This window comes from Ptychodera flava, chromosome 10, assembly GCF_041260155.1.
Source record: "Ptychodera flava strain L36383 chromosome 10, AS_Pfla_20210202, whole genome shotgun sequence".
Classification (NCBI taxonomy): Eukaryota; Metazoa; Hemichordata; class Enteropneusta; family Ptychoderidae; genus Ptychodera; species Ptychodera flava.
Genome location: NC_091937.1, coordinates 3,005,170 through 3,019,764, shown reverse-complemented (window position 1 = coordinate 3,019,764; position 14,595 = coordinate 3,005,170). Strand labels below are relative to the sequence as shown.

Below are 14,595 nucleotides of genomic sequence, written 5' to 3'. Positions count from 1 at the left end.
TTAAAATTTGAACACATGGTTACAAATGTAAAGAGGTATTGTTCTTGTCAAAGTTTTGAAAGTACCGATATAAGTACAATCCAATGAGGTGTGCTGTGTTATGCCGAGTGTAAGTACAATCCAATGAGATCATGTGTGTTATGACAAGTGTAAGTACAATCCAATGAAGTGTGCTGTGTTATGTTGAGTGTAAGTACAATCCAATGAGGTGTGCTTTAGGAATGGACTCCTGTGCCATTGCTTGTTCTGATTGGTGGACAGATGATCAAAGGAAGTTAGATTTGATTCACTCCATCGTCCCAAATTTTCTTTTTACCTCTATCACCCCTATTTTTCTCTTTGCTGGTTTACATAACTACTGAGAACAGTAAGCTTGGATAAAACCATGATGGTCAAAAGGTTGACAAACATTTGCCATGAAATGTTTCCTTTGAGGTTAAAGATCTGATTCACAATTCCTTTGCTCACAGGGTAGTAGTGTACTTTACTGCTTACTTCAATGTATTCCTTTTTTTCCCTTCTAGAAATGTTTGATTGTCAAATCTGTTTGTTCAGAGATGAAATCAGATACCACTTTAGGCCTCTATACCAAAGATAGATAGTGCAAGTATTATATATATTTATTACAATTTTGAAAGCCACATTTCAACCAATGGCAAATTTTGACCAGTTCAAATGATTTAAAATTAAATTATTCTGGGCAGATGGTACAAACAGAACACACCTGTCACAAAATGATGCACCCTTACTCCAGTGAGTGAAAGCATTCCTAACTTAAGAGTTCTTACAATAGACATTTAAGCAACTTCGCTCAATGGTTCTACTCCGGAATAAAAAGGACGCGATACATTCTACAGACTCAGTACACCCAAGAGATCACGTGATCGTGGTACAAACAAACAATTATGTGCACTAACATGTATGGAAATACACGTTCGTCTATGTGCGTTTACACATGTGGGTTTGTTTGTAGCGTGGTCCATTTGAATTCCGGGTTTGACCTATTACATCTAGATTGTTGAGAGGGTCAATCTTGACCTGATACCATCACTTGTGAGATTCTGGTTCAACCTGGTCCTGCTTCTAATATTTTGTACAGTGCACCAGCTAATTTCATTACTTGGTCTGATTAGAATGTTTACAAAATCAGTCTGATTTTGTGGAGAGTTCATTCTTGATGTTAATGAAGAGACATGAGACAAGGTTGTACATTTTAACATTCAAAACATTTTATTCTAAACATATTATTTAGAGGGGTAAATAGGCACTTGTACACTGTCAAAAAAACCTAGGTGTGTCATTTTACAGAAGAGACAAAACATAAAGATTTGAAACTTTACACGTCACCATTTGTACTTTTCTATTTTCACGAGGAGAAACGTCAGGAATACAAGACTGTACAAGGTTTGTGGAAATCAAAAGTATCATATCTTCTATTCCTTGGATCAGAAATATGCATAATCTGTATAAACAGATATCAAAAAAATCCCAAGAACCATCCCTGCTATATAAAAATATAAAAAACCCTCGATATGGGTTTACTAGGGTTATGCTAAAATAAATTAAAAGTTATGTACACTGGCAATGTATATAAATAAGTTTTGGAATGTTAATTATTGTGGGAAAGGCATTGTATTTACAAATGTATCTATTCTCTAAGTACTATGTTGGGACCAGATGATACAGAACATATCAAGTCAAAAATATGAAGAATTTAATGGTGAATTCTTATGAATAAAAATCTAACGATAATGCTCTCAATGTTGTGTTGTCTTTTTCTTTTCCCTGTACAAAATTTTCAGCCATTGAATATATTGAACTATGTAGCTCTGAATATCCAGAGATAGTCTCTAACTGTTGCTATGAGAACAAGGAGGCAGCCATCTTGGAGTTCAGTTGTATGGCATTCTGAAGTTCAATACGTATTATGCCACAAAGAGGGTATCTTACATATAGTTATCTACACTTACTCCAATTCTATGGGCAAATAAATATTAAGACAGAGTAAATTGAAGGAACACACTTCAGCGGACTGTCACATTAGTGGTAGGCTGTAGTGGAGATCATCAGGTGAACGCAATGGCCCACAGCTGGTATTACTGCTGCTGCTAGGAAAAGTCAAGCGACAGGGGCCAGTCTGATTGCTATCAGAAAGCAATGGATATCATATGTTGTATTTGATGCTATTAACTGATATGTTATCCTTAGCTTTGATGATGCTACCATGGAATACAAGTGGATGGGTTTGGTTGTGATGAACTGGTACATGCTATAGAGGGTATCTGAGTGTTTCTATGGCAGAAGAATGGCCACCATATTGGATTTACTTGTTTGTTTCCCTTTGTCTTAATATTGGTAAACTGAATAATGAACAGATGTGATAACAATTAGCATGATCCACAGAAGTGGAAACATACAGTCAAATGGTTTTGTAAATCTACATACATACATAGAAAGTAAAATTTTCTGAGAAAATGTTAATAAAGGCATGATGAAGTCTTGTATACTGCAGTATAGTACAAGAGGTCATGAAATGAAGCTGAAAAAATTCTAGATCCTGGCTTTATCATCCATAAGCATTCTTAGATTATGTGAATTTAGCAAATGAATGAAGTCAAATGTGAATTCAGCAAATGAACAAAGTCAAATCTTGTTACATAAGAATGAAATATTCAGAAATTGTGGATGTATAATATGAGTCAATGAAATGTGATATTTGACATGTCCTTGAAAATTATCTAAGTCAACATTATACTCAACAGTGTGAGTTTTTCTCACTACTAAATCCCACAGTACTTGGATGTAATACAGAAACCCCCTGGGACTGTACCAAAATACTGGAAGACATAGGGGTGAGAATGTCAAATTATGAGGTGCATGATGTGTTTACTTGAAAAGATTGAATTTGAAATTCATAATTGATGAATAAACTTGAATCATGTTGTCTTATATAACGTCTGAGAAGAAAATTACAACCATGAAGTGAAACAACTGGTTTTTTACAAATATTGCATATAGTTGTTGTACTGGATGTCTGCATACAGTTTCTTGCGAATATGGTTGTATCTTACAAAATAACTGGCTCATAATGAGATAAAAAGAGGTAAATTATTAGATGCGGCAAGTTCTTTTGTCTCTTGACAAAATCTTTATAAAGTTAATAAGTACACTACACATATGATTCGTCTGAGTGGCTCTGTGAGAGATCATCATCTGAACTCAGAGGGCTGGAGTTTTTGGCAGTGTTTGAAAGTCCGCTTGTTGGATATTGAGTCTGTTGGTGTGCAAAGAAATGCTGGGCAATGTACTCATTGTCACAATTGGTGTCTTCAACAAAGAAAACAGTGTTTGCTCTCTTGTCATAGTTGCAGGTGTCACTACAGCTGCGTTGCACAGGCTTACGTTCCGAATTTTCCTCTAAGTAATTTCTATCATAAAGTTGTTCTGTTGGTGATGAAAGGTTTGAATATTGTCTGTGCGACTGTTGAGCAAGACCGCCTGGGGTTCGTCTGCTGTCTGAGGGAGTTGTGCGAACTGAAACATTTGGCCTGGTGCTTTGAACCCTGCGTCCACGTTCAAGTGTTGACCCCGACTGAAGCATACCACGCCTACTCATGGCTTCCTTGTAAGATGGGGGAGCAGTAAATAACGGTTTGTCATGGGGATCTGAAACACTCCTTCTGATTGCTGATCTCAGGTTTGATTGCTGATTAGGTGATGATGAAAGGGCAGATGTGGTAGCTTGTGAGGGAAAGAATACCGTTGGAGGTACAATGTCATTGTTTTCACTATCAGATGCACTCAATTTCTGCACAAGTCGACTGGGTGTAATTGTTCTTTTGTTGGTTAATTCTGGTCTTGCAACAGGTGATGACCGCTGTACTGATCTTCTCATCTTTGGTTGACTGTGACTATTCTCAGACATTGCTGTCCTCTCAGACATCACAGATTCCCGAGGAGAGAGTTGAGGGGATACTCTCCTTATGTGCAACTGGGGAGCGGAATTTTGAATGTCTTTGCCCCTTGGTGTTGCTGCTGTCTTATGATATGAATGATACTTTGGTGGTGGTCCCCTGCTTGTCGGGCTCCTGTCTTCCCCGACATAGAAAAGTCCATATGGGTTATTAAATTTCCTTGCAGTCTGTGGCGATAGGATTTTCCGCCTGTTGTCACTGTCAATTTCAGCATTAATGTCAATGATGGAACTGATTGAGTTACTACGTCTCAACACAGGTGGCCTATCAACGGGTTTGCCGATAATCTGGAATTTTGTAAATTGTACAGTAGGGCTTGTTGGAACAGACTTTGTTGGATGGTGGTACCTGGAGTCAACAATTTGAGAGGGCTGGTTCATCCCATCAATCATGTCATTAGCAAAGCGAGGACTCAAAATCTGGGCATCATTAAGCAATCGAAGATCTGTTCCAAATTCCAGAATGTTTTTCCTTCTCATTTCCGGTAAATTCATCGGCCTTTTCGGTGTAGGTTTGGAGTCTTTGCTTGGCTCTGACTGGTAGAAAAGTTTATCCTGTGAGTATCGGTTGTTAGCAGACTGAGGAACTGGCGGAGGCGTCACAAATGGTTCAGATTGACGTCTTTCACGGTGTCCTGATATGGCATCAGCTTGTCTCCTTTGTGTAGCCATGGATAATCCCTTCCTTGAGGTATGCATGATAGGACTTAAAGTCAACGCTTTGCTATCATAACCGGAATCAGTTGTATCTGTTGTGTCAGATTCAGTATACAGCTGTGAATCACTGAGATGTATTTCTGAGTCCTTGCTCAAAGTTGATGGAGACAACTGATTGGAATATATACTGTAATGTACGTTATTCTCATTGTAGGAGAGTTCACGATCCAAGCTGTCCAGAGATTCATCATCTCTTCTCATGTACCCTGTGAAAATAACACAGAAGATAATGTTAGAACAACATTAATAACAACAAATAAATATACCGGTATATAACACAAAACATTGCATGACTTTCAGAGTTGGTCAGCGTATGGGTTTGATAAACTTTTGGAGGGTTTCTGATTACATTTAAATTATACTTTGTTTAACATTCTCTGAACAATTCTATTTTGTACTCCAACAAGTTCAGTTATCAACTTATCCATACTAAAAATAACTCAGAACTGAGATGAATTTGATATTTTAAATAAATTGAGTTTGAGAATTCAACATTATATTGAATCTGAAAATTGGGGAATTTTTAGAGTGCAAGTATGGTACCTTACCTGAATTATTTGATGTGCTATCTGAATCCCAACCTGATCCTGAATCATTCCTTGATCTTGTCTTGTTACCTTTCACTGGGGCACTTCCAAATAAGGAAAGTACATCATCTCCCATGATAGCAGTGACATTCTCAAGGAGGAATTCTACCAGTATTGGTACTTTCTTGGATTTTTCAGCCTATATGCAAGAATAAGAAAGTGCAATTCATTAAAATACAACTTTGTTTCAAATCAGTTCACACACATAACAGACTATAGTCTATAACACAACGCCATTGATGATGACAGATTTATAAAATCACATATTAAGATTAGCGGATGAAAAATAACCTTAGTAAGCTATTGACATTTGTATGGGACTGTCATTTCTGCATGTACAAGGACAACTGCCAAATTATTGGCAGGATGTTGAAAGTTGTCTAAAGAATGAGATAAAAGGCGGGGAAAATTGGAAAATTACAAAGGAATGGAAATATCAAACCAGTATCTTTAATCAAAGCTACCGTAACTGAAATTCCTCGGCTGTTTGTGTAGAAAGCTGATAGATAGAGATGTACATACCTCTGTAGATGACACTTTGTTGTTAGATGGCCACAGTAAACTTTGACCAACACAAACTGACAGATTGTAAGCATTCATGTTATTCTCTTCTGAATGACAGTCAATGTAATGCAGGATACAGAAGAATTGTTTGACAAGTACTTGGTTTATATCTGGCAACTTCTCAAAGATTCTGAAACAATCAAAAATAAACAGAGTTGGTGAGTTACAAATGCAATCAGATAGAGTGGATATTGGTCAGCTTTTTCATCAAATATTTGACACTGAATCCAACTATAGATGGTAGAGAAATCATTGCTCAACTGTCTATGATCATACCCATCAGAGTGTTTATTAACAAAGTACAATTCCTTGCAAAGTGGCCACAGGGAGTTTGTAGAAAAATACCAATTGATAAGCAAAGCAGAACCCTGGTGTGCAAGCATGGCCAGGGTTCTATAGAATCAACCTTGAGAGAGTTTGCCGACCCTATTAATGTACATAACCATTGATTCAATGATAGAATACAACTTACTGATTAACATTCATCACTTGATGACACTGTCAATGTCAAAACTTTTTACCCCCTGGGGTAAACACCTTGAGTGATCTCAATCAAAGTTGAAGAACACTTACGTTTTCGCTCTGCGTATCCTTTCAGTGCCATTATCAATGTCATTGCACTCCAACCAACTGCTATACAGGTTACAGCACAACACACAATCTGGCAATGAACGCAAGAAATCCTGCAACAAATAAACAAAATTTGGTTTCAGAATATCATCATTCTTCCTGCATCATATAAGTTGGCAAACTTTCACAAAAATTCATGAAAACAGTGCGTTTGTAGGAAATGCATCTTTGTTTTCATTGAATTAAATCAACAAAAGCAATGCAAACCGCTGGTAATTTGCTTCCTGACAATTCAATTATTGAAAATTTTCATCACATGTTTATAAACATGCAAAAATAGACTATGATAAAACAAGAATCAAGCGATTTCCAAAAATTACAATACCTTGATGACAGTTGCTGTGACTAACACCGAATAGTCATCAAAACTGATCTCTTCATCGGATTCTAATTTTTCTCTCAACTCTCGGCAAACCCTAGCATTTGCAGACTTGCGGAAGACACCAGTCAAGAATGGAGCATTGTGGTAAAGATGGGTCAATAACTCTGAAATCACATATGGAAGTTTGCCATTGACACAGAGCTGGTTTAATGGCACTCCAAATAACCTAGGAGATAAAAAGAAAAGAGATGAACAATGCTAGAATCATGCAGCTGGTAGGCAGGGGAAAAGTTCACCATGATGACTTGTGTCATAGAAACACAAAAAGCAACCTTAACATGACAAGCTTTTAACTCAATGAACTGTAAAAGCATCACTCAGGATGTCAAATTTTTGCTCTTGGTTCAATGAAGTGGCAATGCCATTCCCCTCGTCTTCAAGGGATTAAATCCTTGACTAGGTCTTTAACCAAACGACAACCACGTAAGTTATGATAAAGTCAAACATCTTAACATTTTTGTGAATGTGAGGATGACAGTTTGCTCATGAAAGTAACAAGAAGTGCCTTTAAGAATCAGCTGCTGGCTAAATAGTTTTGTACACATCACAGATGCAATGGCACTGATCAAAGACTACAGCATTCATTTGTGGACTGGGCTAAAATCTCCTATGAACCTTTGTCTGGATGCATTGTTTTCAATTGTAGTCTGAACCATTGAGAGCAAAATAGGGGTGATAGGGTTAAGTAGGGTCCTGGGGTTAAAGAATGTCCTTGATTCTACCATCAGAGAGGATATTTCCTTTCCCTTTGAAATTCTGACACTTTCAAGATATGATTACACCATCTCCTTGAAGTGCTTCAAAGCAACTGTCAAAATATTTGAAATACTTGGACATCCTGACTGCAATCTTACCTGGAGGACGTGCCACCATCCACAATATCACTGTTCTTGCTTGTACTTCGCCTGAATTTGAAGTTGATCAGGGATGACTTCTTGCTTTTTTTCCATCTCTTCTGAGCTGAGTTGACATCTGAAATGAAATATTTCATGTTCAAAAAGTCCCCTTCAAAAGGTTATCACACACAAACACAAATGACTGAAGTTATAACATATCTTAGAGATCATCATACAATAGTAATCTAATAGGGTTATTCCAATTTTCTCAGCTATCAGTTTATCTTTCCAAGACACTGGGTAAATCCAATTGTAACACTTGCTACTTAATGTTTAACATATACATAGGGCTTAGTAGTTCTAATCCCACTCTTGTACTGTCAAAAACTGTAGCATAAACATCCTAAATGTATAACAACAACCCTACAAAGAGCCAAGAGGTGCAGTCTTTGGCTACATCATACCACAGTAAAACCAATGTATGCACACAAGGGGGAGGGGAGATATAATGGTCAGGCTATCAAGCAGCAATTTGGTATTGCTAAACTCACCAAGATTTATTCTATTAGCTGCCTGCCTGGTCATCTTCAAGATAAACTGACAGCTTATTGCATCTGCAAAGTTGTCTATATTGCTGTTGAGGTCTGCGATGCTTGAGTCACTGCTGTGCAGAGCATCACGTAGATGGTTCATCTGTATTGCATAGGGAAGCTCATGGCCTGTAAATCAACACAGTGTCCTTTGTTATGATGTTCTCTGGTAGGTATTGTGTAATGCATGCAATGGAGTCAGTGTGCTTCATGAAGTCACACATAACACGTATCTTAACCTGTACCCTGGGGTGAATTAGAGTCTCCACAAAAGCTTTATGAGAACCTGGCTAACTTGGAAGACATAATGAACATTCTAAAATCCACAAAATTTAAGTTTTAAAGTAGTTTGAATAAAATTTACTAAATGCAGAAATAATATTTGTTGTTGTACTGTTGCTTTCAAAATGTGAGCAAAGCTTTAAAGAGCAACAATATGAGTATATATCATGCAAATCTTCCAAAAAGTCTTACAGACAATGCTATGCAAGTCCTTGCTATTAGATTGTCGTATCACAGCGAATGACCTACCTATTAGAGGATACAATGCATCTTCTTTTCCTGATTGCACCCAGAGTTGAAAATCCGACGGCTTACAGTCATTAATTTTAAACTGCTCTAGAGCAAGCCTGATGACTTCATTGGTATCATCACTGTTACAAACTGGGATCTGTTTCCTCTGTGTGCAAGAAGATATGAACGGTTTAGGTTTATATACACCTAGGGTACAATGGTGAGGTGTGCAGCAGAGTACTGTCAATAATTTCAAGGACTGACATCTGTGTGAACTTTAACCTATTAGCCATGGATTTACCCATAACTTCATAGAATGTAAACATACTTTCATTGTTACCAATCACAGTTGGCTTGTTGTTGATTCATATATTGTTTATTTACGCAAGCCTTCATGCAAGATGCTGAAAACTGTTGAGAACTTGGACACAAAACAGCTGTCATACAAAATATCATCCTCGAAACTAGCTACAGAAATCCAATTCTGCAGAGACAAACTGTAAATTTGTACCAAAATTTGACATTGACATGGTCCATACACTTCTACATACCTGTTTTTCTTAGTTATGACTACCAAGAACGTTTTTATGTACACACTACATTAAGGTGACATACAATTATTTGATTATACACGCTGACCATGAAATAAATTATTATTATGCGTAGGAATACTTCTCAAGACCTATGTGTCCTTTTTGTGTGATTTCACACAACAAGTGGTTGTTTTTCTGTGCATGACCATCCTTCAAAATATAATATACTGACCATAATCATTGCCCCCTGCTATGCACTATTTACATCCTTTCATAACACATCAATAATATGAACCTTCAAACTTATTTCAACACTTACTTTTGTTCAAATATTACAAGCACAAATTCAATGCTGGGTAACCATTGCATCTTGACACAAGACAATAAACTGAATGGTTACGTGTCACTATAACAGAAAATAAACTAGAGGTTCACAGTAATGCAAAACTAGATTGTTGATAAAAATCATTCAAAAGTGAACAAAGTTGACAACTTACATATGCATAGGCGTTCAAATCATTGTTTATAACTTTCAGGTTTAGTATCTTTGGCTCATCTTTGCCTCTTTCTTCTTTGATGTGTCTGGTGAAAAAAAAATCCAGATTACATAGGAAGTCCTTCATATGTTCCTCGTTTTTGAAGTTTTACCCTGAGAGAATTTGCTTGAACAATGTAACTGCGGAAATCTCAGAGTCCTTCAAAAATTCAACTTGACAAAGACACTCAACTTCCACTTTCATTCTCCAAATTATCACGCTGGGATTGGCATCCTGCCCCATTGAAACCAACACAGCAGGTGTACCAATCCTTTGAACTTATCTGTTTTGACCTAAGGGACATTGAACTTCTGATACAATTAATCTTTAAAACTTTTGTTGACAAATTTTCTACTAACTCAAATGTTGTTTTAATTCTGCTGAAAGAAAACTGAACAGATAACCAAATTGTAAAGAAAGACATTGTATTATGGAATACAGTTATGTACATGATAGTGATCTGAATCCGATTTAAAGTTTGTTAAAAAATCATTTCTGTACTACTTGTATAGACCTTGACAACTGCAGGGATAGCTCTGTGTTTGAAAAGACATGATTCCTTTCCAAGGTATACCTGCGTGATCTTTGACCTCTGAGAAACATACATATCATGTTATCAACTTACTTGTCCAGCATGCTGCTCCATAGCTGTCGAAGAGCTGCCGATGGAAAGGTCACCACGTAATTGGTGGTTGGCCAACCCAGGACAAAAGACTTATCTGTTGATTTGTTGGACTCACAGACCACATCAAGGCAACATGCTGTCCACAGTTCACTGACTCGTACTCTCTGTTTCAGCCGGAATGTCGTCCCTGATCTGTGATGCGACAAGAAAGTGCATGAGATCACTTGAGGAGCAGTGACTACGTGTTGGATGACACGGACACCAGACAGCTTAGAAACAGAATCACTCCCATGTAAGAAGTTCAATAAACATTCAGTACAGGAAACTTAACGTCTTGTCAACAAACACCTTTGATCCCAACATAAAGTAGGATTTGATATACCTATTTAGGTGCATGTTTTGTGCCAATCGATGAAATGTGGTTATTGTCAAGCTTTGCCCTAACACCAATGCAAATCACACAAGGCTCTACTCAAAGGTAACTCTATTGTGTTCAATGTGTTTGGATGTCTTTTTTTTTTTAACAAGATCTAGGTCACGCTGCCATCTCGCTTTCAGAACATTGATTCCTAGCTAAAGCTTAAGCCTTGTCATGTTGAATTTCGGCATCGATCATGTGCATATGTGTCAAAACTGGAAAATAAAGTCTTCATTTTTGTGTTTCAAACAAGGATGTGAATCTATGAATAAACTGAATTTTGATTTTCATCAGCTTGGATCCAAAGTGGCCTGGATTTAACTGCAGAATTCATATCTTGATTTTAGTATTACTGCCTTTTTTTGAGAAGCAAATGTCTGTCAGATCACTTACTTTGTTTTCTTTGCAATCAGCAAAACATCGTTGAAAAGGAAAAAATATCTATCTTGTGCTTGGACTCCAGTTGTCAGCTGTACTGGCCCTTCCACAACGTATTCCCTGTTGTACTCATGTTGGTGTGACTTCTCTGTCAAACTGAAATAAAATGTGATGAAAGTTGAATTGGACAATCAAACCAATCCATGGTGATGAACATGCAAGCAATGTTTCCATTCAGTTGTTGATTTGACTGATCTACTTGTAAAGGATTCATAGTTTGCTTTATAATACTGTGTTGTGTTGTTGAGGCTAAGGCAAGAATTTTTTTTGAGTTTCCCTTTAAAATATGCTGTTAATCCACAAACTTTACAATACTGGAATGGAATGACAAGCTTTGAACTTTGAATTTTTTTGGGTCATGGAGTGACAATGGAGAGCCTTAGAGCATACAACACAAAGGATAGCTTATCACTGAAAACAAACTCCTTGAAATTTTCTTTTTCCTTTCCTGGTGAGCATCTTACTAAACTTGTGCCTTGATTTTGCTGCTGATGCTGACAGATATACCGACAATGTTCTTACATAATTCAACACAGTATAAACATACAATATGCTAATATTATCACATGGTAGTGTGATAACTCCCATGTAATAACTCACCTTGTACCCTTGGATTTGCCAGAAAATGTACCTCTTAATACATGAGATGGGGCAGAACGTCTTCTTGCCTGTAAATGTTTTGATTTCTAGAGAAATAGAAAGATGGCTGTATGAGCAAAGATGTTTGCAATAACTTTAGTTTTGTGATTCACATTTTTGATATCGGGAATCAATTTTAAACATATCATGTTTCAATCTTCAAAACACCTACAGAGGAATCGATAAGACACACACGTTGATTTCCAGTCATCTGTAATTAATTCATGTAACCGATGGAGTGAAACAAATTCACTCTTTATAGATAAACAGTCTACTGAGCTAAAATTTGTGTTTCCCTGTGGAGTGGGGGGTCCAATTGGTTTGGTTTTGCCCGATGGCATATTTGAATTTCGCTACTCTTTGTTGTCATTTCTCTTGACAGGGTGAAACAAAACATAACTGTAGGAAAGGAAAAACTGATTTAGACAGTATTGTTTGAAATGAGACAACAGAGTTTGCTGTGAGTTTACACCCACACTGCATGATGATGTCTTGACCATACCATCAAACACTTAGCAAATAAATAAAAAGCATTGAAAAAAAGTGATGCTTACAGAATGGCACGGAAGGCAAACAAGCATAACAGAGAAGCTGATTTAATCAAACTCTAATCCCAACAATTCTGCATGCTTCTTTGTCAGAGAAGAGGTTTTTTGAAGCAAGTTGAAAGCTTGTTGGATAATTGTCCCGTTGGGCCATTACGTAACTACAGCTTATGGACGGCGTAAGTACCTTTATTTTTCACAATAAGGAAGACCTCTGTCCATTCAATCGCATCAAAACTTATCCCACATAGAAAATCTCTTTTTCTCTGCTATCTGAAAAGGATGAACTACCTATATATAGCCTTTACAACGTTGCTGAAAGCATTCTCACTGGATCCAATTACAACTGTTTGGCACGGTAGGCTTAGTGTCAGAACTGAATCAGAAACAAGGACCTCCATTCTTTTCTCTCTGCTTGTTCTATTATTTATGATGGTTTCATTGAAAATTGACAAAAACAATAGAAGTGTCCATATAGGAAATCATTGACTGCTATCAAGAAATCAATGGAAACTATGTTGTTGTTTTCATTTGTCTCTAATTAAAATCTCTGGAAAGGAATTCATTTAACGTTAGAAACAGAATGAAATAAAAGAGATAAACAACAACCATCATCATCAGTTATCTTACCTGGACCATGGCAGCATCTCTGTCAAACAGTTGCAAATTATCATGAGGAAACCTCTCTTGTACCTGTTCAAGCTTGTACTGATTCTCCGCTATCTTTACTTCGTTTTCTCTCTCTTTAACCATCTGATTGACACAACAAGAGTGAAAATATATCTAAGTTAAGTTGAAACTCACTTGAAGTTTGTGGTGTCAGTGTCAAATTTTTCTTTGTTGTTGTTAGGAATAATGTAGCGAAAGAGAGATCAATGGTACCCAAATGGCTGCTTTAGCAGTTCTTGTTTGTCTGTAGAGATTCGTAGGACATTACAGTATATGACTTTGGGGGAAATTCAAAAAAGAATGTCTAAATTACTAGGTGTCTTTTGATGTTCTCAGTGGAAAAGATTTGAAAAATTTGTACGGCAAAATGCATTGAAGCCTCCAATGAAGCCATACATCAGGATTTGCATTGATATATGAGTCAGACAAGTACAGGAGTGTGACAGTATATAGCTATTTGAAGACATGATGTGCTTGCTTTACACATTCATTTTGACATTCTGAGTCAATGTCTTAATTACAAGCCGCCAGTATCACTTTCCATGTTTTAGTCCAATACAGACATAGTTGACAGAGACAAACACAGCCAGACTGCTTTCTATGTGATCCATTGCTCTCCTCAAGTACCTTAGCCTTCATGCTGCGACATACTGTCTTCAGTTTAAAGTACCAATAAAAAAAAAATCAAGAAGCCTTGACAGAAGACTATAACAAAACTTCTCATTTCTCCCTAAAATTGCAACTCCTTAGAGGCTCATTAAACCTGTAGTGCCTGCCCAGAATACCAGATGAAATTGCTTCACCCATGTTTTGGAATAAATCATGAATTACATATATTATGGCATATTGGTACATTTTGCAAGAGATCTGGCGGTGAAATGCACCTTTGAAATGAGAAGTGGTTATTTTCATTTGTTTTAGCACGGAGCTTGAATTACAAAGTGGTCTGTGACAGGTAAATAACAAAACAGTAGTAAGTGTAACAGGTAGCAGACGTAAACACTGCCTACATAAGGAGAGATGGCTCCAGCAAAAACTGACTCTCAACAAACACATGGTGTCGGCCAAATGATACACCACAAACGTTGCAATTTCAACAGAGCAGAAAAGTTGACAAGACAGTGTCAATAGTTGGAGAAACACTGCCACATTCCTCTGTTCATTGCAAGAACATACGTTTACTACAGTACTAGCTATAATTAGAATATACACTTACATTGTTTACTTTGTCCACAACAGGATGAATATCTGCATACGCAGGGCTGGACTTGGAAGTCTTCTCCAATAGCGAACTCAAATACTGATCATATTGCGGTATTCTTTGCACCTGTAAGAGATGAAATCATTGGTCAATTTCCATTTCTCCCTTTCTATTACTTTGTTTTTTTACTACCCTGGGG

At 37.0% G+C, this 14,595-nt stretch overlaps 1 protein-coding gene across 3 annotated transcripts in view; it reads right to left on the bottom strand.

The window, feature by feature from the left end:
* Positions 1-1,204: 1,204 nt before the first annotated feature.
* LOC139141751 (rho GTPase-activating protein 20-like) overlaps positions 1,205-14,595 on the bottom strand; it is a 63,757-nt gene continuing 50,366 nt past the window's right edge. For all 3 annotated transcript variants that reach the window (XM_070711380.1, XM_070711381.1, XM_070711383.1), the window contains 14 exons: positions 14,412-14,522; positions 13,157-13,279; positions 11,943-12,028; positions 11,298-11,438; positions 10,487-10,678; positions 9,823-9,907; positions 8,811-8,958; positions 8,241-8,408; positions 7,708-7,825; positions 6,797-7,019; positions 6,415-6,524; positions 5,800-5,971; positions 5,239-5,416; positions 1,205-4,896 (listed from right to left, as the gene is read on the bottom strand). In XM_070711380.1, the coding sequence (XP_070567481.1) occupies positions 3,170-4,896; positions 5,239-5,416; positions 5,800-5,971; positions 6,415-6,524; positions 6,797-7,019; positions 7,708-7,825; positions 8,241-8,408; positions 8,811-8,958; positions 9,823-9,907; positions 10,487-10,678; positions 11,298-11,438; positions 11,943-12,028; positions 13,157-13,279; positions 14,412-14,522 (3,582 nt within the window). In that variant the 3' untranslated portion in view covers positions 1,205-3,169. The remainder of the gene's footprint in view (positions 4,897-5,238; positions 5,417-5,799; positions 5,972-6,414; positions 6,525-6,796; positions 7,020-7,707; positions 7,826-8,240; positions 8,409-8,810; positions 8,959-9,822; positions 9,908-10,486; positions 10,679-11,297; positions 11,439-11,942; positions 12,029-13,156; positions 13,280-14,411; positions 14,523-14,595) is intronic.